The sequence below is a fragment of the Aptenodytes forsteri genome, unplaced genomic scaffold (assembly GCF_000699145.1).
Source record: "Aptenodytes forsteri isolate BGI_AS27 unplaced genomic scaffold, ASM69914v1 Scaffold442, whole genome shotgun sequence".
NCBI lineage: Eukaryota > Metazoa > Chordata > Aves > Sphenisciformes > Spheniscidae > Aptenodytes > Aptenodytes forsteri.
In genome coordinates, this window is record NW_008794003.1 from 1,610,219 (window position 1) to 1,637,103 (window position 26,885).

The window sequence follows — 26,885 nt, forward strand, 5'->3', positions numbered from 1 at the left end:
GAGTGAGCGAACGGCTGTGTGGTGTTTAGCTGCCTGCTGGGTTAAACCACAACAATATAAAAAGGCAAAACCACAATAACGAGCAGAATACACACATATAAAATATAAAGTTGATTTTCTACAGCATACCTAATAACATTTTTTTTTCCCTTTGACTATAATCTTTGCAATAGATTATTGAAGTTCTTAGTTCTCTTATCTTGAGCCATTTTCAGTATAATTTTAATTGACAGTACCAAAAGTCACTCTTTGCTTTCTGAGAGACAATTGGAAGTGCAGGTGGTGAAGGTGGTTTCAGGTTTTTTTCTGTTTTTTATTATGCTGTAGGTCACTTTCCTTCTTCACCTTTCCATTTTAGTATTATTTGATATACACACTTGAGACAAAATTGATTCCACTTATATTCCACTTGAGAGATCTAAATACAGCATAAGTGAGATGCAGGGGGGGGTTGCCCATCAAGGTCTTGATTTCTGTATCATGATAGAAGTTGTCTATAAAACAAACTAGCTATGACAGACAATGTTATCTGAGTGACTCCACGCTGAAAGCATCGTTCAATAATCAGATGCTGCTTTTACAAATATTGCCTCTGTTACTACATTTTTTTCATTTTAAAACTGTAATTTGAGCTTTCATTGAGGCTCATGATAACTCTGCAGGGCAATTTTTCGTCTGCTATGCATCAGTTAGATTTTAATAGCAAAATGATGAACCTAGCTCTTTTCTGATCATGAGTTTACGTGTATTTTGGTTACTAGAAGTAAGTACAAGTTACTAGAAGTAGGTATTTATGACAGTGTTCTTAGTGTTTTGTGGAACAGTGCTAAACTAAGGCATTATTGATAACAAACTTGTTTAGCTACTCACTTCTTCATAAATGAGTGGTTGGCAGCTGCACATGATTAGTAGCTCCAGGTTTTGTTTTTGGTTGATGTTCATGACTGAGTGGTAGATGAACAAAGGCTTATGATCCAGCAAAGTTTCCTCATGTGAGGTGGAGGATAAAGGGATTTTTTCTTAGTATGTAATCAAGGACTACACTTAGCAAGAGAGTGGAGAGCCTATAGCATGATACAGAAATGTCTGAGCCAGCAGAGTTGCACAAACATTGCTGGGTGAACGCCATGAGTATACGCTATGACATTCAGTGCGGTGTCTGGAAAATATTAGAATTATAGGCTATTCTTTCCATTATATCCCATTCAACATCTCTGGAGCACATGGAAATTGAAGTTGACTCTTCTTGTGCAGTTCTCACTGATATGTTCACTGCAACTATGTTTTCTGATTAATGGAAATCCATTTGTATGCGTATTAACATCTGTCTTTGGTACCAATGAGATAAACTATGCAGCATAATCGAGTAAACAAAACCTGACATGATTAACTGTACAAGGCCAGAAATAGGTCTGATTTTTTAATCCTAAGGAAAAAAGAGAGTGCATTCTTTTTTTCCTCACCTTTACATGTATCTGCATATTCACATACAAATAATCAATTTGACTTCTACCTTACCTGACGTGTGAGGTAGCTGCAGTAGCTCTTAAGTGGATTTTAAAGCCACTGTACCAAATCCTGCTTTGACTACACTTGAAGGCATGTACCTTGAAGAGAATTTTCAGCTGAAGCTGAACTTACTTACCTGTCATACACTTTTGTGTCTTGCTTTTTTTAAATGGGTCAACAAATAACAATCAGATGTCTTTCCTGTGAGCCCCAAAGATACCATTCACTGTTCAAAAACACAGGTAAGAAGCTGCTCCAAAATGGCCACATAAACATTCTTTCAAGAACCGACTTACAAGTAATGTATTTTCAGCTATCACTTTTTTTTCAAGAATTCCCTGGAAAAAGGTCGGTAAAAATTGGTCCCAGGTTACAGCTTCGTGAGTCGAAGAAATCTCTTGTATCTTAGGCACTCTTTGGTGAAAACTATTATTTTGAGTTAGTGATTGCATGTAGGTCCTAAGGAATTTGATTCAAATTAACTGTTTGTGTATCATTAAAATTGCCTGACTGTGTTCATCATTTAGGGTTTTTTCCCTTCTGCAGCCAAAATAGTTTGGGAGCAGTAAGCAATGTTGAAGCACAAAGACGACCCAGTTTTAAAAATACAAGTGATGGAGGGACTCACACAGAAAATTCTCTAGCAACTGTAGACCTAACGAGCTTTAAGGACAACTTGATGAAGATCATTCAAGCAAACAAAGAAAGATGGAAAGAATTAGCAGTAGAAGGTATGATATAGTAAGGTGGAATGTTTTTATAGGTTACTCCCTAAGATCTCCCCTACTTTCATTTTTTAATTTCCTTCAACCTATACAAATATGTAGTTGTCTTGTATTCATATATTTTATGTCTTAATGTTTGTTTAGATGGTCCTGTTTTGCTCTCCCGGGAGGTATAAAGAGGTGTAGGTGGTCAGGCAATGAGAGGAAATCTTATAGCATGTACAATAAGGCTCTGTGCTGCTCAGCTTGTCTTTAGGGGTCTGGCTTAGAAATGTGCATTCTTGCACATTTAATCATAACTGATACTGACATCTGCTTTAAATGCCAAAATCAACAATTCAAAGTAGTATGTGCTGCCACTTTTCTTAAGAAACGTAAAAGTTGTACTTTGCTATTAGAAATGCTATTTGTTCCCCACTGCATGGAACAAGATTCAATATTGCAGGCTTCTTGGGACTATGCTGTAGGCAGTTATTTAAATGACTCGGTGGATCTAAAGATTTGGGCAATCACAGCGTGTATTAGACCCAAACAAGGCAAAAAGTGACTCTTCATTTGCTGGTTGATAGTTAATAAAGCCAAACCTGCATCAAGCATCTTAATTCATAAGCCATACCTGAAAATTGTTTGGGGTTGCAGTTTTCTGAATGAAATGATTTGTGATAATTGTTGAACACAATTTATAACCTTGATCCAGGTTAAGTGAATGGCATTTGGGAATATTTTGACCACAGTCTGTGTTGTTTCCGAGTAAGCACCTGGAATATTTCAGTATAGTGTTTCACTGCTGGGACTGGTCTTGCTTGTACATGACCTGATACTGACTGCAGGGAATGGTGTCCTGGAGCCCAGTGCCAGCCTTGTCTTTCATCCCGTCATCCAAAGCAGCATCTTTTTTCTCAAAAAGGTATCAGACAAGAAAGAAAAACACTGCTGAGCAGTGCTAAAATCTCATTTAATGCTAAATTGTGAATGAATATTCTCGTTAGGAGAATATTAAGTAAGAACAAGCTTCCATAATCTATTGTGACAATGACTTGAGAGTTAGGTAGAAGGGGCAGCTGAAGAGGAGATTTAACTAATATTGTCTCTTCTTCATGAGCAGCTTCATACAATTGATTGCCTTTTTGGTATTGTCCAGCTAATACTGACTGGTCAAAAGGACACAGCTGCTAATTTGCGATGATCAGTAGTAATAGCAGACCATCAGGGTGCCCAAGACCACTTAGCTACAGCCTGCAGAAATGAAGCAGCCCTACGTGGAAGGTCCCTCAATATAGAAGAATGGAGAACTTGCTATCTGGAATTTTGCCATTTCCAGTTACATCTAACTAACCAGTTTGATTGTGGTACATCAGCTTTTTGGTATATTGTTTTGGAGGTGTACAGTGCTATCAAAAAGATAATTTCCCCTTCATTTCCAGTGCTTTGTAGTGCTCTATAAATTACTGATAGATTTAGCCCAGTTTTACTGGGCTGTTGACAGCCTTTGAAAACACAAAGCTTCTCACAGCAAGAGATTTAAGAATTGTTTGTCTATACAGTCAATATTAATGTGAGGCGCAGCAAGATCCAGGAAACTGGACATGCTTTCTTCTGTGAAAAACAGAGCTGTGAATGTTCAAGACTCCATGGACTGTTGAGATTGTGGTTGTCCATATTCTAGGATGCCCTTCTTTTCTTCCATCAACCTGACTAATGAGCTTCTCACAGCAAGAGATTTAAGAATTGTTTGTCTATACAGTCAATATTAATGTGAGGCGCAGCAAGATCCAGGAAACTGGACATGCTTTCTTCTGTGAAAAACAGAGCTGTGAATGTTCAAGACTCCATGGACTGTTGAGATTGTGGTTGTCCATATTCTAGGATGCCCTTCTTTTCTTCCATCAACCTGACTAATGAAGTATGTCTAAGTATTTCCTGAACAGAGTTATGGAATTACAGTAGAATGTACATTAGGAAAACTGATGGGTAAGTGGAAATAGCTGGTGCTGAGGCCAGAGCTTGATGAGCAATATCTGCTCTGTGTGATTGTGGTTGAATCTGTTTTGCAAAACCTCTGTGAGAGCAAGGAAGAGATTTATAGAAAACTGCGCCCATAAAGAGACTACTTGCAGCAACATCTGCAGTTGACTGGAATGTGGCACGGAGACCTTCAGGGTGCCTGGTTAGAATCTAGAGGAACCTTGTGAATAGTGCAAATACTTTTGAGTACAGATTTATATTTTGTTAGTACACAGACAATAAGTTTTTTAATAAAAGCTGTGGGGGGATTATATAGGTTTTGTGAAAGTTAAGATATTTTCCATTCATTTTTTGCAAGCAATGTGTGAGCACTTTATATGTGGGCACTAAGGGCTGCTGGAAAAGAGGTTTTCACTAAGTGAATGTAGCGCTCTATAGAGCACTATGAGGTAGCACATAAGTTCCTTGTCACATAATGGGAGGAGGAACCTTCCCCAACTGGTCCAGATCAGCAGTATATCTGTTCTGGAGCTGCACCCTGCAAAGGCTGAAAATCCTTAATCAGACTGTGCAAAATTAACATCTAGTAAAGAATGAAAAATATTGAAATACATCCCCTTTCCACTTGAAATTCCTTTCAGATTGCACTCAAGTTTGACTAAGCTTGTAAGTGAATAACCTGAGATCTTGAACTTCAGGTAATTTGTTCCGTCCTGTCTGGATCTCCCGTTACCTTTTCTGACTCTGTTGCTTGATGAAAAGACTTTAGGTTGCTCTGGGCATAGGTATGAAGTTGTGTTTTATTCATATATTAGTAGGAGCATGTACTGAGGGAAGAAATACCAGGGGTAAATCACTGCCAGGTGAAAGGAGTTTTGTTATTGCTATCATTATTCCTAGTTAGATAATTTATGACAAACCGCAGAGCTGAGTGCGCTGAGAAGGTCACGTGTATGAGGGCAGTATGCCATGGCAGTAAGCAGGCTGGCTGTTAGCGTAGATCTCCAAACACACTTCCTGAGCTGCCTGTGACAAACAGTACTTGTGCTGTTAAAAGAACCATCTGCATTCTTGTCAGTGGGCTCTGCAAACACTAGGCATTGTTCTCAGATTAGTTCACAGGCTCAGGAGAAGTTGCCTTTATAAAATGTAGTAATACAGATGCACAAGTAATATAGAAAGGAAACGAGCGGCAACCCATATAATTTCCTGAGCATGACTTGAACTTGTTCCAGCTTCTCACCTTTTCAGGAGAAGGCTACACAGATAGCACTGGTTCAGCCAGAGGTGAGCGAGGGCTGAGGAAGATGGTCTGACTCCTATGCCTAGACAGGCCAGAGCAGGAGACCAAGACACACTGACAGTGCTGTTGACAGGGCAGCTTTCCTGGAGATGTAGCAGGCCCAGCTGCCGGTGCTGCCCCTCCCTGAAAAGGTAGTTGCTGCTGAGACTTGATTCGGAGCAAGCAGCTTGTGCAAGGAACAGTGTGCTTTGTTTTGGAAAGGCCCGTGTTAGTAAGGAAAGCATTTATCTACCTAGGCAGCTGTTTGAGAGCTTTCTTAACAGAAGGCTCGCTAAATAAGATGGCTCCATTTTGCTAAAAAGGCCATGTCTTGTATAATTGATGCAGAGCAGCTCAGTGCTTGATAGCCTAAGGGTCCTCAACCTTTCACCACTGGAGAATTAGAGGAATGTTTCTCAGGCCTTTCAGGGAATGCTGTTAACAGGGAATTACCATAATGATCAAACATCTGGGATTCTAATTTGAAAGCCTTGATGTTTAATTAATATTCCAAACCCCTAATCACCAGATAATCTGTCTTTGTTCAACTCAACACAGTGATAAAGAGACCATTCCATCCTGTGCTTTTTTCAACACATAGGGGTGATGGCTGCTGCTATTTGCAATTGTGGTAGTTGTAGCAAATAGACAGTAAAGATGCTCAGATGAGTCTGAGAGGTTGGTTCATTAGAGAAAATGTTTGCTAAATGGATTTTAAGGTCTGGAAGTTATTGACCTACTGAGAAAGCTGTAAGAAACACACAACTTGTTGGGAAAGGTTTTAATATCATGTAAGATCCTTCATGATACATTTCTTCTTAGAACATAGAGGAATTGTAACACAATGATTTAATATTTAAAAAATGCAATGTTTATTCCTTATGCCTACAATGTTTATTCCTTCATGCTTATTTTGTTCTATAAAAATGTTCTGAAGATTTAATAATCAAGTCGGTCAGTGGTTGGCAAGTTCAGGTACTCTTAACAGAGTAAAAGAGTATGGACTAGTAATCATGCTTACCATCTGTTCAGCAGACGTCATTGTAAATAAAGTTACAGGGATAAATAAGTATCATTATTTTCACTCTACAATTGAGTAAAAAGAGGCACAGACAGCTTAGGACACTCGTCTCAGGTCATATAATAGCACGAGGGAATGCAGCATACAGACCAAGGGTCCAGCTGCCAGTCCAATGGGCCCATCACTGGAGCATGCTAACGTTGTTCATCTCCAGGATAATACAACAGCAGTGTTGTTCCCATTTTATGCTTGTGTAACTCTTCTGAAGAATTAGCTGTTACAGGACCTGACCAAAGGTTACATTATTTGTATGGAAAGTGATCAGTGACAAACCATGTTCTCAATACCTTTTGGCAGTGCATTGTGCTGCACGGCTCGAAGGTGTATGTCTGGGATGACTGACCGCATTGGGAAGGGATGAAAAATGTGTGAGGCTGAACGAGGCTCTCGCACTGTCCTGTGCTTAATTTTAGTAGTAAAAATATGAAAAAATGACAACTATTGCATCTTTGGAGTAGAGATCAGCTTTTTTTTTTTCCATGGGCAGCAACTTTGAATAACAAATGTCTCTTCTGAAAGACCTCTGCATGGTACCTGCAGGCCCCCCTCGGGCACTTTCAGTCCTGCATACTTCCAGTCACAATAACCACAGGGTTTGGTTCCATTTTGTCTGAAAGATTTTCTCTGCAGACTCACTAATAAGAAGAGAGTAACAGCTGCTGAAATGCAAAAATCTGAGACTGATGATCTGATAGCATGTTAATGTCATTTAGCAGCCGCTAGGAAGGGAGGGCGATGGGAGGACGTGTGTGACAGTCATAGAAAACAACTGACAGTTTGGCACATGAAATCTACTCTAATGAATGTTTTCATCTGTTGGAGAAAGATAAATTCAGGGGGCTAAAGCAGTCCCATCTAGGACCAGTGACAGTGATTTTAATTGCAGTGCTAAAACATTTAGGTCATAAGCAGTTTTTGAGCTAATCCAGAAAAATGTTAAGAACAGTGGGAAATGGAGAATTTTTCACCATGGTCTGAGGAATTGCAATGAATGGGTTGAGCTAAGAGTAGCAAGAAACGTTTTGTATTGGCAATACCTGGTAAATCACAGACTAAGGAATGATAACTGAACCTGATAATGGAACCTGTTATATATCCCCCTGGAGTATACACCAGAGAGCTGGCCCGCCTCTGCACGAGACAAACTACATGACTTAAAATACCTTTTCCCTCTAGAAGGCTCAGAGCAGCATGTCCCTCCCTTCCCCTGTCTCGAAAGTCCCAGCATTCAAGCCCCTGTGCTTACAGCTAAACAGCAAAAGAGAAGTAAAAGGTGGAGGTAGCCACCCTAGGAAACCATAAACTCACAAATTATTTTTAACCAAATCTTTTAGGAAGAAGTTTTGATAGCTGATTAAGCCTTTGCTACTTTCTCTGTATGATGTAATGCTGTGACATCAAGTGCCACTGGATTATGTGGTTTGCAGTGGTTTTATATACTCCTATATCTGTGATGAAATTTGTGTGAGGAGTTGAAAATGGAAGGAATCACTGTCTAAATAACTCTGTGGGTTACTCCAATGTATTCCTGGGTTTGAAAACAGCAGGTTGGTTGGGAAAAATCACGGTTGGTTGGTAACTCTGGACATGTCTTTAAACTTACCTGGGAGTCCCAGAGGCACCAGGATCAGTCCTCTCGTTTTCTGCAAAGTTTTGATGCTTATTGCTGGTCTCTTTCTCTTCCCTTTAAAATGGCTGATATGAGAACATGTCTTTTAGAAAGGTGCAGTTCCCTCCCATGTTTTCCTGGTTTTGGTCTTTTGTCACTGCTTTGTGGAATTTTGTTTTCCAGTAAAAAAGAAGGCAGACAAGCCTAGAAATCAAAGTTTGTGGTAATATACACAGAGAGACCATAACATCCAGCAGCATTCTTCATTAGATTCCTCAATTAATTTAATTCTTAGTGAAGATGAACAGTTTTCCTCTCTAATTCAGTAGTTTGCTAATTCTTAATACTTCAATGTCATTATGTCTTTCTGTAAGGGTAAGTTATTGTAGCTTATTTTCAACACAGCCAATGAAAATAGCAATTCAGCAGACATTTGCTTTACTGGGGTTTAGCACTGTGGCAGTCGCTGCCATTAGCTGATTTGAGATGTTCTGCTTACACATGGCTTTTGTGTTTTTCCTCTCCACTCTTGTTAAGTCAGTACGTGCTCAAGTGGTGCAGTTGCTGGAGACAGAAAGGTATCTTATAAGCCTTGTACTGTGCAGATTATAGTAGTTGAATGCTCGGTTTCTTATTACAGAAAGGCCAGGGAAAGAAAGTTGATGGACATATACAGAAGAGAAAGTACCAAAAAAAAAAGCTTCCTCACCACTTAGTAGACCATGTCCTGAAAGTGTTGCTGAATACACAGGCAGTAACGTAGCTGAGCTGGTGGAAATCTGTGTTGTAGCTGATAATACAGACTCACCAGAGTTTCTGCAGCAGCAGAGCAGTGATACTCTGGAGACCAGAGAGTCCTATGGCATGGTGCTAGAGGTTGAGCTGTGTGACAGTTTTAGTGTTTCATGGATGGTTTAGTCCTTCATTGGGCTGACAGGAATGCAGTGCTCCCATTCACTCCAGCAAACAATAAAAAAAAAGAACTTAAAGAACTCGCTTCAATTTTCAGAGACTCAATTAAGCCAAAAAAAAAAGGTGACTTAATGAAAGAAGAGTAATATCTGGTGAAAAGGGGAGAGGAAAGAAGTCACCTTCACTAGTTAACATATTTTCTGCAGATGCAAAATTACTAAGTACCAGAATTTTTCAACTATTCTGAAATTTGGCTATTGCCTTACGACTCCCGCCAGTTTTCCAAACAAAACAATGCGTTACAATTATTTTGCCAACAGCCCAGCCTGAACACAAGGGAAGAAAGACACCACTTCTACCATGTTTACGTATCAAATGCCATTGTTGCTTCTTATGAAGGACAGTGATTTAAGGCAGGAGATCAGAAACGACACAGAAGTACAGAAGAGAGGGATAAGATTGAGTCACCCCTAACAGACCAGTTAGGAGAAGCCATTTGTTTTGCAGATGAACTCACACAAATTTTGCTGAATAACACTTGGGTTCTTGTAAAGAAAACAATACCAAACAGTTGAAAATATGTAAACAGGCCTGGCTCCAGGCACTTTTACCAAGTTAAAACAGAGAGAGCAAAACCAGTAGCAACAATAACACATACCCTGAGTTCACTGCACTGCACAACACACTTCTGTCTGCCTTTATCTGAATGGATATGACAATCCTTAAGCTGTTCAGTGCCTAACTGACCCCCCTAAAAAAGAGGGGAGTTTTCTAAAGGGCCAAGAAGGTCTTTAATCTTATTAATCTTATTCATCTGTTTACTCTTATTAAATATTGTCAATGTTGCAAATGCCAAGTTACACTGTTCATTTAACATACCCCATTTCCATCTCCAGGTGGAGAGCAATGTGTGCCCGTAGGGGAGGAGGAACTTGCTCTTCCTGGCAGCCCAGTGCAGGGTGAGGGGCAGCAGCCTTGCCTGGTGCTCTCGGAGGGTCCTGGCAGTTCATGGCTGGATGGAGGTAGAGGCTCTGCCACAGTATTTATTACAATTTTTACTGTCCAGCACTGGGGATCAAACGTCATGCCAGCTCTGCTTCTCTTAAATTAGTGGTATTAACTTAGCAGTGCCTTGCTTGAATTTTAGTTATTTGGTCACTGTCCCAGTCTCAGCCTCTTTTAAATACTCTAAATATTTCTGTTTCATCAGAGTGATAGGACAGCAGAAATGATAGAAAATGCCAATTATGGTATACAATATAAAGGTCTAATATAATATAGAGTACAATTATTAGCTGTTATGGAAAGCAGAAATCTGTATTTCTCCAGCACATAGAGCATATTCCGCAAGTGGCTGACGTACCATAAGAATCCAGTATTTTTCATCTTTTTGGCAGTGGATTTCATAGGAATTGAAGCTGAGTGGAGCAAAGCAAGTCAGAACATAGACTCAGACATCCAGCAAATGAGAGACTTAATAGCAAGAAAATGGTTTGGGGGTCTTAATGAAAGTTGTGATATCATCATAGAGGATTTTGTACTTGAGGCTTCTCAGTCTCAGTCACAGCTACCAGCCACTCCTCCTGTTGCCCTGAACAAACTCCTCCCAAGTGGACAAGACACTTTTCTTCAAGCTTATTTAACTGAGAGTGACTTGGAAATTTTATCACCATGGAATGGTAATCACAGATATGATTATCAGCATAAAAAGACTACTGTTTAGCAATAGTTTTAACGCCACAGATTTTAAAATTCCACGGTATTTTTCATACTTAGAAAAGATCATATTTTTCTCACATATTCTTTTCTACTGACTTCTGGAATAAATAGTATGGCACCAGTTTAAATGCAATAGGTAGGACATATAACTAGTATGTTATCAGGTGTAACTTGGTACAGAGATACTCCATTTCAAAGCTACATCCATCAGATGTGCATAGACCCGAGTTAGAGTTTGGCTGTGTTTTAGATATCCTTAAATAGACATGCTTGAGATCATCTCAAGAGCAGTCATAGAAATAAGAGACCAGCAAGACAGAAGTTAAGAACAGGCCATCAGCATTGTTCTGATTAAATTGTTAAGGTGTAACTTGGTACAGAGATACTCCATTTCAAAGCTACATCCATCAGATGTGCATAGACCCGAGTTAGAGTTTGGCTGTGTTTTAGATATCCTTAAATAGACATGCTTGAGATCATCTCAAGAGCAGTCATAGAAATAAGAGACCAGCAAGACAGAAGTTAAGAACAGGCCATCAGCATTGTTCTGATTAAATTGTTAATCTTCATTTGCCAGTTTAAGTTTGGTAGGAAGTGAAAAAAAGCAATTTTAAGTTTAGATATTCAGCTTTATGAACTAAAAAATAATAGGGGGTTTTGCCTATATGAATATTCTGAGACTTCTAATATTAGAATAAAGTGGTCAGCCACCTAGTCACACCAAGACAAACCTGAATTCTGCTTAGCATTGTCCTAAAACACCATTCTGTGAGAAAAAAACTGTCTGTTCTTACCAGCTTTCAAGTTAAAAAAGCCACCTTTTGTAGTGTGAGCTAAGTTAATATTACAATTTTATGTGCGATTTTAGTTCGGCTTTGCTTTCCTCAACTTACGGATGCATCTGAGCAGCATCTGAAATAATTTATCTCGGAATTTCCTTGGCTTTTTTATAAACTTAAGGAAGAATGCTTATAGCTTTGCCATATGGAGGCAAATATGGCACATAAACCAGTTTCTTGGGACAAAAGCCTTAAGTAGGTAGATTATACCATGAGTGACAGATGCTTTAATTAACATATCTGGATTGAACATCAGATTTGCTTCAAGTTGCATATGCATATTTCTTAATGTCTTTAGCCTAACCACTTCTTTGTAAGAGCTGCATTGAAGTCTGTAGAAAAAGAGTACCTGTCCAAGTTTCAGAAGATTTGGAGTCCAAAACAAGCAGGTTTCTAAAGTTTTTTAAAAAAACTGGCTTAACAATTTAGAAATTGCTCAAATTTGAAAGTTCTTGGTTTTTTTAAAAGTATGATAGGAAGTGTAAGAACTGACAAAAGAAAGAAATTATTTAACTGTTCCATGCTTCTGCATGTCAGTTCAGGTTTGGAGGTATTCCTTTCCATCACATTTCACAGGCCAAATTGTACTTTAGTGGGAACTTACTTTGGATTCAGAAAAGTGAGGTGACGAAGATGCCAAATGCTGACTGTGGTAGAAATGTGATTACAGACTGGACTATCTTTCAGTTGTCATATGCAATCACTTTTGGTCTAGATTTGGACTGGTCACTCACAACCAGAGTTTCTGGGAGCTGCCAGTTGAACTCAATAAATATCTCAGTGCTTGGTTTCCTTCCTTCATACAGTGTGTACAGCCAAGTTAGAAATTTTATGCAATATCACGCAACTATTTTGTGGAGGTGTTGTTCAAACTGCGATGCTTTCACTTTTTAAATTGATAGTGTTTTGTATCTTTTATAGTAGTATACAGATTCTAGAATCTGAATTTACGAAACAGAGATACTAATAGCAAGAGAAATAGGCCCTCCATGAAGATGGTAGTTATTTTTTATCAGACTTTTCACCCTCCATCACAAGTTTTCCATTCTGTTTTCTTCATCTTCTAGTTCCTCCTGGCACCACCTCTCTGTGCTGCTCTGTTCTGTCTCCTTTTACTCTGGGCCATTTCATTTGTACTGTTCTCCAAGTCTCTGCAATAGAGCAAGGAATAGAGCCTTCCACAAACATTATTTTCTCCTGTAGCTGCTGTCCCCTGAAGCACAATTTCCTCCATGTTTCTTCCTTCCCATCCTGTATGGGCCACTAGCCAAAATGGCAGCAGTACTGGATTGCATGCGTGTAACCTTCTATAACTTGTTCCAGCTGAAGCTCTGTATTAGCTGACATTTTGGACTTTTCCAGGCTGATATGCCAACTTCCTTCAGGGCTTCCCTTCAGTTCTGATGGCTCCCCCATCCCCAGCAACGTGCTCCCCTCCGTGCCCTTTCTCTGTTGCAGAACTGATGAGCTCTGCTCCTCCTAGTCCTGTGGTGGTAAACACCACTGCTGGGGGACGTGCCTGCAGCATGGGGTCCTCCTGCTCCCATCCTTCAGCTTACAGTGTGTCTGATGATGCTTCTTGCTCTGTACTATGGCCAAAAAAAAGAGGTACAACTTAGAGATCAAACCAGAAAGCGGACCACTATGGCTCAGTTGCAATAGTGTAATCAGGAGCAGAATCTGACCCATATTAAACACACCAGTGCACATGTCCTCGTGCAGAAAGTCGATGTTCACAATGTTCCCATGTGCAGCTCTATCAGTCACTACTCTGAAATCAAACAATTGTGGCATATCCTTCTTATCTAATTCACATATTTTGTTCCCTCTTTGTAGAAGAACTTGTGAAAAATGTTGGTGAACAGGAAAAAGACCAAAGCAGAAATTCCACAGATGCACAGTTACAGGAAGAGACAACAAGGATACAAAATGAGAGTAGTCAGGGAAGCGATGGTACAACCTGTCCTCCCAGATCCATCGTCCTACAAGTAGTCTCTTTCGACACTCCTCTGAGTGATGAATCCAACTCAGAAAAGTGCACTAACTCTGATCCGAACCAGAAAGATCTCACCGATGCCCAGCAAGAAACACAGAATACAGACCCACTGAATGGTAATGCTTCATCACAGAGCACCAGTCAATCTAATGAAGCTGTCCAGGGTGAAGCTGCAGCAGTGTCTGGTATCTCCCTGTCAAACATCAACAGTAATGTAAAATATCAGAATAAGGTGTTGTACAAACCACCAGCGTAAGACAGTTTCTTCAGGCATGTGTAGAAACAGTAGTGTTCTAAAACCATCAAAGAAAAGCTGTTTGGTATAAACAAATATCATCATCTTGATATTAGCTGTTTGGTATCTAGTAGAAATTTTTTTACATAAAATACCAAAACCTTTAGTTGAACTGGAAGGATGATTTTGAAGTAATTTAAAGATGTGTATTTGCAATTATATAGCAGTTTGTTATTGGAGAATGAGGTAAACTTTCAAAACAGAACTATAACATTTTCTCTTCAAATAGGTAATTATTCTCATGCTATTAAAATGCACCCCCCTTAGTTTAGGCACCTAATATGATTATTAGTTTGTAAACCACATCCTTTGTACTAAATGTAATGTAAATTTTAGAGTTAACTTTAAGTAGATGGAATTTGCTAACTGTAGTAGGCATTGGAATGTGTCATTCTCTTAATCAGAAACATCAGTCTTCTGACTGTAGTTTGCAGGACAAGCAGAGCAGCCAGAAAATCCCTATAATGTCAGAATATTTTTTTAGAATGTAAGTATTTTATCACAAGCTGACTATGATTTAATATCTGGTGATTGTAAGACAGTATCAAGGGCAAGATGCCCAAGCAATAGGAATAGATGTTATCAAAGTAAGGGAAAGACACTGTGCATTTTCATTTTATTTTCTGAATTTGCTTATTGTTAGAATAAGCTTTGAGGTATTAGGGTAATGAGAATAACCAAGACATATAATGACATTTCTTTTCCTCACTTCTAATTAAAACGCTAAACTCATTAATGCTTTTATGACAGTGAGCCTTGCAATATTGTGCCAGAAGTATGGCATTGTCTGGGCAGCAACACTGAAGTGCTTATAAGGCTTAGTCTAGACATAAGTATATGACTTGGCATATTTATCAAGAATGCTTTTTATGGAGAGCTCCCACTTATTCTAGAGTTCCGCATTCCAGCACTCCATGCTTTTATTGTTGACAGTTTTTTTCCATCAGAAATAACAGATGGTTAATTTAGGGTCCTAAATCAAAATATTTACACTAAAATTAATTTCCCAGCATTTGAAGTTGTCTAATAATTGACATTTTTGTCTTTTGACATGTATTTTTTACACCAATATTTGTATTAAAGCCCAACTTGAAATTTAAGTGCCTTAGAAAAGTTTCCCATCTGCTGGATGAGGAACACAGTAGGAAAAGCTGTATCTTTTATATTTCATACTATGCAGAAGGCAGTTGTGGTGTAGCTGTCCCTGGGGGTCTTTAGATGGCTGATCAACAAAAATGCTGTTTGAGAGGTCAGATACAACTCAGCATGCAGTTAGTGCACTCTGTTGCCTTATCAATCTTTACATTCCACCTTTCCTATGAGAACAGAGATTTCTTATTTTAGAAAAAGCTAATCTCATTCATTTTCTAAGGCAGGGAATTTTCTACAGAATGCCTTGTATTTTAACACTTCAAACTGCAAAATTTATGAAAAGGGTAAGAAGTGGTTGAGTTTGTAATAGTGTATTTCCAAAGGCAAACATGATCCGGAAGCTATTTTTTTCTTGAAGATGGTAAAAAAGATTTAATAACATCAATTCCACCAGTCCAAGGATGTCACTAGAGATGGCAATATTCCAAAAGAGTTCAGATAAATAATGAAATAGAAATAAGAGAGTGATTTCATTATTTTGTGGAAATAAATAGTATTGGTAAGCTCCTGAACTAAAAGCCAGAGCTCATACGAGGACATTGCTCAGCTCTTGCATCACTGAAGAGGCAGTGGTACTTAAACCACAGACTAATAAAAAGCCATGGAAAAAGGGGAGATATAGCAGGAGACATAACTGCGTCAAGTGATTAATCACACAGTAAGAGAAGCAGCAAATTATTTTTAAGGCAACTCCAGAGGCTGAGCGATGAGCCAATACTCCCTTACTGGGATCCCCCAACTTACATCTGAGCCACTGTAGGTTTTGCAGCACACATCTCAGTTGCTGCTGATTGCAACAGAAAGTTTTGGTATAAAAATGTAGGTTTCTCTACTGAAACTAAATATCTACGCCTGAAGATCTTAACCTGCTCTATAAAGATCTTTGGAAATGAAATGGAGCTGAAAGAATTTTTCTCCAAACCCTCCTTTACTACAAGCTGTGCCTTTTCCTGCTGGCGAGAGTGTGTAAAAAGTAGAGGCTACTGCTCACACCATTGATCGAACACACATGCCCAGCCGTTGTAAAATTCTGAACAGGTCTTCAAATTAGTTTGAAAACTGTTCATCTGATACGGTTTGTGAACAAATGTAGTCATCGATTCTTGGTGTTGTCATGGGAAATTATATTGTCACAGGAAATGATATTGTTAAAATGCTGTTGTCATGGGAAATTCAGAGAATTTATGCATTCCGAATTCTTTGGATCTTGCATTCTAGAATAGTGACTTTTCACCTATTTAGACCTCTGAATCCTTAAAATTTTTCCAGTGGAAATGTGCATCCCTTGTCAGCCAACTTAAGCCTACGGAAAGTGAGTTCTCATTTCTTTTAGTCCCATGAACTTTTCATGGATCACCTCATAAGTAATTCATAGTCCCTCAAGTCAGAAAACCGCAAGATGAAGCCGGTTTTCTGATTTACACTATCACAAATTTTTAGTAGAATGCTACTATGAATAGAATAAGTGTATTGGTTAGGTGTTATTTTTAAAGGCATCTGATATTTAAAGGCATTTTTAGTTATCATTTTATGTGAAACTTCTGTTCACTGTGGTATGTTGAATTTACTCTCATCCATCTCCTTCAGTGATCATTTGTGTTCATTTTCCAGCATAGATAGATACCCAGGTAAATGGAGAGCTTGATAAATGTTTTGCCTGGTTTCTGTAGCATATTAATGTCAGAGTCCAATACTCTCTGACCAGTTTTTTTTAGATATTCCACACGTGAAGGATGTAATGTTTAATATAAAATTTACCTGTTTGAAGATAGTTGACGTTACATGGAATTTCAGATTTAGGAGAATGATACAAAATATACTGTGTCGTGGTTTAATCTCAGTCGGCAACTAAGCACCGCGCAGCCGCCGCACACTCCCCCCCCACCCAGTGGGATGGGGGAGAGAATTGGAAGAGCACAAGTGAGAAAAACTCGTGGGTTGAGATAAAAAACAGTTTAATAATTGAAATAAAATGATAATAATAATAATAATATGATAATAATCAAGTAGCAGCCCCCCCCCGCCAGCTTTCCCCAGTTTATGTACTGAGCATGACGTCACATGGTATGGAATGTCCCTTTGGCCAGTTTGGCTGTGCCCCCTCCCAGCTTCTTGTGCACCTCCAGCCTTCTCAGTCGGTAGAGCATGGGAAACTAAAAAGTCCTTGGCTAGTGTAAGCATTACCTAGCAACAACTAAAACATCGGTGTGTTATCAACATTGTTCTCATCCTAAATCCAAAACACTGTACCAGCTACTAGAAAGGAAATTAACTCTATCCCTGCCGAAACCAGGACATACTGAAAGCACACTACAAATGTAAGTTACACTTAGCAAAGTAGAGCAATTGCAATACACATCTCAGTGACAATGCTGATGTGAGTCCCATTACCAGACTCGAGAATATGCTCACCGTCATGATGCTGGGTGTCCCCAGTCACCAGTAAGGCATACACGGGTTGAAGCCAGCTCAAGCCCGTTGCTCTCTTCAAAATTCTTTTCCTAGTTGTTTAGTTTTTATACTCTATATTGGACTGAGCCACCTATTCACTCCCTTAACGCTGGCCCGGCTAACTCAGGGAGACAGTCATGCTCTTCTAATGAACTCAGGGAGAAACATCTACACCACGGGTAGATCCCCTCATCTGTGATATAGTCAGTGGATCCACTCAACTGACGTAAGTGCTTATCTAAACCGAAGGCCACCCTCTGCTCCCCTTTGTGTTGAGATTGTCAGCTTTCTTTGCAACAGCTGTGGTCAGTCACCCCTTGCATTATCTCCTGAGCTTGATGGGCACATACCCTTTGCCCATCTCCATTGAGCCTTCTTCCATTGTAGGGGTTTACTGGTCAGTCATGATATCATTTACATTCTGATTTTATGTCATTGAATAGTTTGATTTATACTTTAAATTTAATAACATTTCATTCTTGCATTTTCCCTATTTTCCCAATATTTAAATGTCATAGAAAAATATTTTGAATATTTTATGGTCTTTTGAAATGATTTACAGAGGGACTATGTCATCATATTCTTAAAACTTTCTTTCCTAAGGACAGACCAGCCATGTTACTATATAGTGAGAAATCTATCTATATATTATTTAAATCCTATAATCTTTTAAGTCAGCACTGACCCTTTCACAGAACTTTATGCTTCTAATAAACCACAGAGGAGACCTAATACTAATTTCTCAACTGTGTCATAGTAGATAAAAATAAATGACATATATAGTGGGCTTTTTCTGTGCCTGCTGATTAAAAAGGTATACTGCAGGTATTTACATCACTGTAATGGTCAGGGGCCAGGGCAGCAGACTTTCTACCAACACATGGTGAGACTCAGGTCCTGGCTCTTTGAGACGAAATGAAATAATATTGGGTTTCAGCAGCAGCTTTAAGTACCTCTGCAGAGATTGTGCCACAATGTTAAAGATAACTGAAAAGAAAGGCAATGCAGGCATTTAGTATTGGAATAGTCTGCAATACTCAATACCAAAGGGAAAACTCAGGCTAAAGTGTTTCACATTTCTCTTTCACAGTGATGAAATGATTTAATATCATTCTAAATGGAGGGAATTGCATTAAACTGTCATTGTTGTTGTCTAAATGTAGATACTTAATATTAGTGTTTTTTGCAAGAGTTTTCATTGCTGCAGTACGTAGAAGCCTCATAACTACAAATAGCACAGCAGTCTCTGTTTTCTCTTCTCACTCCCCCCTCCTTTTTCTCTATATAAGCAATGTTTGAGTGTGTTGTGTATGATGCAGTAGCAGTCGGCACAGAAGGGAGATATAGCACGGGTAGCATCCCCACTTTTCACTTTTGCACCTCTGTTGATGGCCGGTGGATCCAGACAGGACTCTCTTAACCAAGGTCAGATATTTTCAATGGAATGTCGCTTTGAGCAAGCAGAAGTTAGCATACACATGACCTTACATTTTTTCCTTGCTTCCCAAATTAGAGTTTTCTAAGAGTATTAATAAATTAGAGTATTCTAAGAAGCACTATACATCTATCAGGACATTATTAGCACTCTCCATGCTAGATTTTTCTACCTCTGTACTTTCTGTACTGAGGGTGGGGGTAGAAGACTAAAGCGATGTCCAGAGTGCTTGCTGACTCCCGGGGCGGAGAAGTAAGCGCCTGAGGGCGCTGGGGCTGGGAGAAAGAGATAGGAAGTAAGAAGAAATGCAACATAGGTATTCAGATTGAAATGTCATATGTTAGCTGTCATTGTTCTGTCTTTATAAAAAGCAGAAAACTCAGTTTGGTTTTCTGTGGGTAAGCGACTGAATTATAACAAAGATGGGGAACACAGGGGAGGATGATCTATCTGCATTGTTGGGAACTGTCACTGGATGTTTGGATGTACCGTGATGAAGGGGCTTCCCCATTAAAAAAAGAAAAAAGGGACTGTTTTCCTCTCCCTGTATCACATCTCTTTCTAGGTATAGTTCTTGCAGACTGTCGCGTTTTATTAACAAACAGGAGTAGCTCTGCCCTGTGTCCTGGTCAGTGCGAAGGGAGAACCAGAGGGTCGCTATTACAAGAACTCCAGTTGTGACTCAATGTCGTTTTTCTCCACAATACCTTTGTCCTTTCCATCATCTCGCTTTCATGTAATTGAATGTTACAAGGTTAAGTGGAACTATTATAAGGTGATTTTTTTTTAAGTGGTGATTTTCCTTTTCTCCTGAGTGATTTATTAATTAGAACATTAATTTTAAAAAACTGCTTATGTTTAATTAAACAACTCCTTGTTTCAATGATTTATAAATGCTAATTGGCACACTTTTAACTTTTCACTCATGATGATAGCCACATTAATCCTTAATATCAAAATGTAAAGGAGATAATAAATCTGTGATAAAACAGATTATCAGTAACTTCACTCTATATGACAGTAGAGGACTACCCAGTCACATCGAATTATACAAAGCATTCAACGTCATCAGCAGTCAGTAACTGAAAGCCTCCAGAGGATAGCCAGGTTAAATAGCAGTGGACAGATCCACATCAACAACATGCCAGTTTGATTTATGGTAATGCAAGTGGCATCAAAGAATCATCCGTGCCATGCAAATGCTGGTGACCGTTCAGTGCAGCGGTGGTCCTGTGGTGCTCAGTCAAGTGTGGAACCCTTTGCATCCATGCAAAGCGGGCGCAGATCGCTGTGGTGCCTGGTTCGTTAGCGTTCCTTGTGCACACTGTGTGGGTAAACAGAGTAACAGTAAATCAGAATCCTGGTACTAAGGGAAGGCGTCCGTGTTCGTGCATGGGATGAGGATGGAGGGAAGGTATATTAAAAGAGCAAACAATGTTTTTATAAAAAGGATAGGGATTATAAAGTAACAGCCATTAGCAACCATTCATAGGGCAGAGTTTATCACAAAAGAACTGATGCATTGACAGGAGGAAAGTTATGTATGGTTTAGAAATTAATGTTTAGCTTTTATGAAAATTAAGCATACAGTTTTTGCTTTAAGGCCTCCACAAACCACTCCTATCCCACTCCTAAAACTACTAACCACTCTATGCCAAGTATAAAATTTAAATATTTAGATCAATAGGTTTTACTTTCATACCCCTCCCCACCCCCTTTTTTGTTTTTATGGATAATAATAAAAGTTTTGCTAAACCCCTCCAAAAACAACCGCAGGCTGAAAGGTCTGGAGAAATTCTTGTTCTAATTCATGTTAGTCCAATTTCAAGACTTGGAGACTTGGTTGTCTATATTCCACCCACACTAAATTTATGTAAAATAAGGGGGTGGGGAAGAGTGCTGCTTGGGGGAATATGGCCCATCTGCTGGTGGCCGCATTACAGAGTGGGCAGCGCCCACTCTGCCACCGTTCACGGCAATGAAACAAGGGTAAAATCAGTAGCAATTCTCACTTGTTTACAGTGATGCCATGGTGGATTCATAGCTGTTAATTTTCTTCTTTCCTTATTCTCATTCACTCCCTTTCCTCTCTTCCCTTTCTCTTTTCTAAACTGAGAGCCTTTTCTTCAACTTCAACCCGCCATCTTTCAATTTTCCTTTCAGGTCACACATCATCCGCTTTCCCTTTCAGCTGCCAGTACCTTTGTTTTCTATCTTTCAAAAATCTTCCCCTAACTGTATTTTTATTTTTATAACTTTTATGCTTCTCCCAGCTCATCTTCTCTGCTTTGAGACTTCTGTGCTTTTTGTTTTTCACATTTTCAGTTCAGCATTATTAATCACTGGTGGGATCAGTCAATCAACTGGTTAAAACTGAGAAGTTACTATAGAGTTAGTAAATAACACTGTAAGTTTGCTACATTCTCCTCATCTAACTGTATTTTTATTTTTATAACTTTTATGCTTCTCCCAGCTCATCTTCTCTGCTTTGAGACTTCTGTGCTTTTTGTTTTTCACATTTTCAGTTCAGCATTATTAATCACTGGTGGGATCAGTCAATCAACTGGTTAAAACTGAGAAGTTACTATAGAGTTAGTAAATAACACTGTAAGTTTGCTACATTCTCCTCATGCCTACTATCTCAGTTTTTAATTTCCTCAGCTGTACTCATTCAAAATTACTGAAGGAATAGTCTAAGCAACAGCTTAATATTGTGATTGGAGGTTTGAAATTCATGTTGTATCACTTAGTTTGAAAGCTGCTTGTGTCACTCGGTGTCATTTCTCCTATCTGATTGAATTAATTGAATTCTTAGAACTTGACACTGGCATCTTTCATTATCTGAGAGAAGCTTACTCCCAATTTGAAAGCTTACATTAAAGAGGATTTAAACAGCACTTTGCTGCAGAGGGTGAATTTTGACTTTCAGCAAGTTGCAAGATAAAATAAACCAAAACCAAACCCACTTTATTAACACTTACTCACGTAAATGTCTTCATATTTTTGTTTCATGATGTGATCTATTGCTTTCATTCTATCTTTTGCCTTATGGATAAACCATAATGTTTCGTTAATTCAATCCTGTGCTTACTCTGGTGAGAAAGCAGTTAAAGAAAGCAGTGCCTGAAACCTCATTTTAACCTTAAAAAAGTCGGGGGGAAAGATTCCTGTCTGTCTAGGGCTGTGCAGATTCTCTTAATTTGGTTAACTTCCTCACTCAGGTTCCCAATCGCGTTTGTTTATCTTCCAGGTGAGCCTAAACACTGTAAGAAGTCAGAAGATATTGTAAAAACCACTGAGCAGAAAGAAGCACTGATAGAGAACTAGATTTGCTATTTCTTAAAAGCTTCTGACATTTCAGGCACGACAGGTAATTTTGTCATTTCTTTCTTATAATGGGGAGGGTTTTATACCATAAAGACTCACTTACTGCTGTTATTATCCTCTTTGTTCTATTCCAGTTGTGGTTTTATTACAACATTTTTAAATGGGGACACAGTACACCCCACTTTCTATGTCCCCTTAAAAGCCATTCAATATAAAGAAGGGAAAAAAAATACTTTTACATCTCTGAATCATTAATGTCAGACTAAATGGTCATGCAATAAACCATCCTCAGTTCAAGTATATTAAATACTGGAAGTAATGGTACTAAAAATCTGTTGCTTATGAATTTTCGTTTGACTTCTGTTGCAGGAGAAAAGAAGAACTCTAGCTGTTCCTACCCCGTGCTCTCAGATGCTGTTATCTGTCAACTTGTTCTTGGATCATCCTGTTTCCGTGGAGAGTGATTGGACAAAACGATTGTTGTGGTTTACCACAACAATGATCAAAAGTGTGAAATGTAAAACCCTGAGCTGGTAACTCAAGGCACTTAACAACTCGCAAGATTTCAGTTGTATTTGTTGTTGCTATTTCCTCTTCTATTCTGCTTTCTTAAACTAGCCAAAATACTTTTTTCAGCCAAAGTTGGACCTCGCTTTATTGCGTCACTGACACCAGGCATTTCCAGTTAACCATGAGACATGTGAAAACACAACATTTATCATCTGCACTGGATTGCTGCTACGTGTCACTGCTACTGGCGTCCAATGGAAAGGGAAAGGCAAAATGAAACATTGTTATAGATACTTGTTCATGCAACCATCTGCATGCAACATTAAAGTCCTACTTGTTAGTTTCCTTAAAATATCTGGAAATAAAAATATGTAGACTGTACAGGGAAGTTCTAGAGTTATCCTGACCAGCCTGCGTGAATGATGATTCTTCCCCACTGTGGTGGCTACTATATGGAGAGAACTGGTGTTTAACAAATCAGTATTTGAAATATCTCTTTAAAATTAATTAAATAGCATTCAGTATTAAAGATTAAAACATTCTCAGTCCTATAGTATTTTGGAAGACATCAGCAATGGTGTCAGCCCTACCATGAAGCTGGTGCTTATTGTTTTGTAGGGCGGAAGCGACAGCTGCAGGAATACATGAAAATTGTTTCACTTCAGCAAAGTAGTGTGTTCAGTTCAGACAGAACTGGAAGGTGACACTGAGGCCTTATATCACAGTTTGTCTCAAATGCAAGGGTGACAACGTGGATCCAGCAAATCCTTGCTAGCATTTCTTTCGTTAAAAGAAAACACCAGACCATCTTTCTCTGAGAGGCAGTGAAAACGGAGCACGCAGGCAGTTACCTCTGCAAGAAGCCTCAGAATGAGCCCTCCAGCCCAAACTGTGCCCAGAAAGAGACTCCATTTTCATCTCCGCTTCCCTCCAGCTGCACGTGACCCCTCCTGGCTTGCCCAGGCATCCCATGCAGCTGCAGCCAACCTCATTTCCCTCTGCTGGAACCTGCCAGGAAAATTCCATGCTCCCCTTTGCATCGTAGGCGCTCGGGTGGCTCCAGTCACTGCACTCCCAGTTCTCCTTTTTGGACCCTGTGGTTATTACCTCACTGACCAAAAAGTCTTTACAATCACCCATGGTCTGCTCTGAAGAGGACTCGTGTGGGCGGTGGCACTCCCCTCTGTGCAGAGGCTGACGGACAACTGAAACCTATGTGCTATTCATCTGCTGCTTCAGGGATCTAACCAGAGCTCAACAGGCATCAGGGTCAACCTCAACAAGGGATCGCTTTGTCCTGATTGAAGAAGGAATCGTAAAACAATCACCCTAGACTAAGGGACCCTTACACAATCATACCTGTTGACTGTCTCTTTTCTGACAGCGGAGCAATCGAAATTGAGCTGGGAACAGTGAGAGCTCCGAGCCCTGGGATAAGGGCACGCCAAAAGGTGGAATTCCTGTCATTGAATATGTAAGCCATATACATGCTATGCATAAGTAGTGTGCATAGTTTTAACTTAAGAAATGTTTGTGCATATAGGATGTAAAAAGTGCATTTAAATTGTTTTGTGTATCTGGTCCAGGCTTGTATTTAGCATGGACAAATTTCTGTACAGTGCAGTTAACAAATGGAATTGTATCATATATGTTATAATGCAATCGATATTTTTTGCTAAGAGTTAAGAATTTATATATTCTTTGCTAGTGTTTGAGCAAATCATTAGTAGCCTGGACCACTCCGTGCACCTCTGCATCCTTTTTGGGAATGTTGGACTCTTTTTTTTCTTTATAATAAAATGTAAACCATCTTATGGTTTCTTATTGTCATTATGACAAGAAAAGAAACATAATGGTCATATCAGACATTTTTTTAATTGTAAATTGCCATATGCTGTGGCAGCAGAAAATCTTCTTGTTTAAGATCTGAGAACTTGGGACCTTATTTCAGATATGTTGAGCATCTGCAGTTCCCACCAAATTTGAAAAGAACGAGAGATGACTGATACCTTTAAGAACTAGGCCAGTTAGGTATTTGTTTGTTACAAAGTGTTCTTCAACATTGTAATTTATAGTTCACTGAGACTGAAAGTCTGGAGCAATCAGAATTCAATGTTTTTGTTGTATTTTCAATTTCAGACTTTTACCATAGTTGAACTTGACTTTTTTTTTCCTCTGTGTCTCTGTCCCATCGTGACTTATATACTCTGCAAGAATTTTCTCCTGGAAATACAGGCAGAAATTATGACAGGTTCTGCGGAGTACTCGGAGCGTCCTGTGGGGTTCTCAGTGTCCTTTTATTATTATACCCGGCATCAAGATCTGGCACTGCAGAAACTAGAAGGAGTTCCTGATCTCGCAGGAGGCACTCAGTGCCCGCAGAACTCATTCATTAATATAGAGATGTGATTTGTGTATAAATAATCCTATTTGCTCATTTGTATTCAGTTTTAATCACTGTGGTAGATGTTACTGAAATACAAGAAGAAGAGTCCTTAGTTTTTCTTTAATGCCAGCTGATTCTCTTTCTTTCTTCCTTTATTCTTAGCAAGATTTTACCTGGACATGACCCAAAGCTTAGTGTGTTGTTTGGATGAGGAGAAATTTTCTTTGGTGGAGAAGACCGATATAGCCAACACGTGTTAGTTAAGGCTTTGACCTTGGGTGAAATTCGCGTTCGGATGGCAGAAAGGCTTCTTGAGAGGGCCTCTTCCTGAACAATAGTTTCTCTCTGAAACCTGTAAGGCTGCGCTACCAAAACACTGCATGGGGCCATAAGAAATGGTGTTTGTATATGCATCTCTCCCACAGCATTATGGGCATGTACCCCTGCATTGAGCACACTGAGGAGCTGTAGCTATAGATTAGCCCTCAAGAGTTTTATTTTGTATTTTTATCTTGAGATATCTGACAGATATATTATGTAATATTGTTATGGGTTATGATCTAGCCAGTATTTTTTTATTTAATTTTCAACAAGGCAATCTACAACCGTGTGTTTTTATTCTGCTGTATTTGTCCGTATTTCCTATGATGATATTCCCAAATAAATTTGATTTGAGGGCAAGGATTGTGAAGCTCCTGAGTTAGTTCCAAATTTGCGTTCCTGAAGCGTATTTGCTCATTTACGTATGGTTGTCTTTGAAAAGTGACGGAGCATAAATGGTTGTTTCCAACCTTTTCACCTGCTTGTGACTCCACGCTTTTTCCTTAACTGTGCTGGTTTGCCATACAAGCTCACTTGCATCCTCATAGCACTTGTGAAAACAATTTCTTTAAGCATGTCTTGCTTTCTTAGCCTTTACTGCTAAAATAGCCCTCAGGTGAGGAAAACCATAACCAACAGAACATTTTTTCACCCCAAAAAAATTCTTACCATGAGTTGGTATGGATGGAGTCACTGGGACTGTTCATGTTAGCAACAATTCTTCAGGAAGGGTATGACTTTCAGAGGCACTTCCATGGCACGGTGTAAATTTAGTCAGCTGAGTTCAGTGGAGCAGGGAGTAAACAGGCCCCCTTCCTACTCAAATTGGAAATCAATGGAAAGAATCCCACTGACCTAGATGTGTATCAAATTTTAACAAGGTACATGATGGATATAAATCAAGACAACTACTTTATATCACATTCTTTGCAGTTCCTTTTTCCCAGATGCTATCCCAGCTACATGTGCAAAAGACCTTCTATTGTATAAACACCAGAAGTCAAACAAGCAACTATTGTGACCAAAATAACTTCAAATTAACAAATAAATCAAGATCCCCAGTGGTTAGTGTCTAAAATGTATGTTTTTAACAGACTATACAGTTATTACATGAGAAGGAGAAAAATATAAGTACAACTAATATTCTTCAACAGCAACTTAAAGAAATTTAAATTTACAGTAGTTTAGCAGGCAAAGATTTGTCTGAGAAGGGAGTGCATCCACTTTTAAATCATTCTTTGAAAAAACACATCCTTGAAAACTGGTATGGAAAAATGAGTGGAAATGGCGTTTAATACTATGAGGAACATAAAGTGTCCTCTGTCAAACACAGTATGCAAACATTTAGGCCACTTCCCTGGGATAATTTTA

At 39.0% G+C, this 26,885-nt stretch overlaps 1 protein-coding gene across 2 annotated transcripts in view; it reads left to right on the forward strand.

Annotated features, from left to right (window-relative positions):
- The window catches only part of PDE1A (phosphodiesterase 1A), a 127,530-nt gene extending 101,656 nt beyond the window's left edge, over positions 1 to 25,874 (forward strand). Inside the window, exons 13-16 of one of the 2 annotated variants that reach the window (XM_009289551.2) lie at positions 2,056 to 2,240; positions 13,478 to 13,753; positions 22,221 to 22,340; positions 22,667 to 25,874. In XM_009289551.2, coding sequence (XP_009287826.1) covers positions 2,056 to 2,240; positions 13,478 to 13,753; positions 22,221 to 22,297 — 538 coding nt within the window. In that variant the 3' untranslated portion in view covers positions 22,298 to 22,340; positions 22,667 to 25,874. The remainder of the gene's footprint in view (positions 1 to 2,055; positions 2,241 to 13,477; positions 13,754 to 22,220; positions 22,341 to 22,666) is intronic. The other variant, XM_009289558.2, reaches the window with a different exon arrangement.
- The last annotated feature ends 1,011 nt before the right edge of the window (positions 25,875 to 26,885 follow it).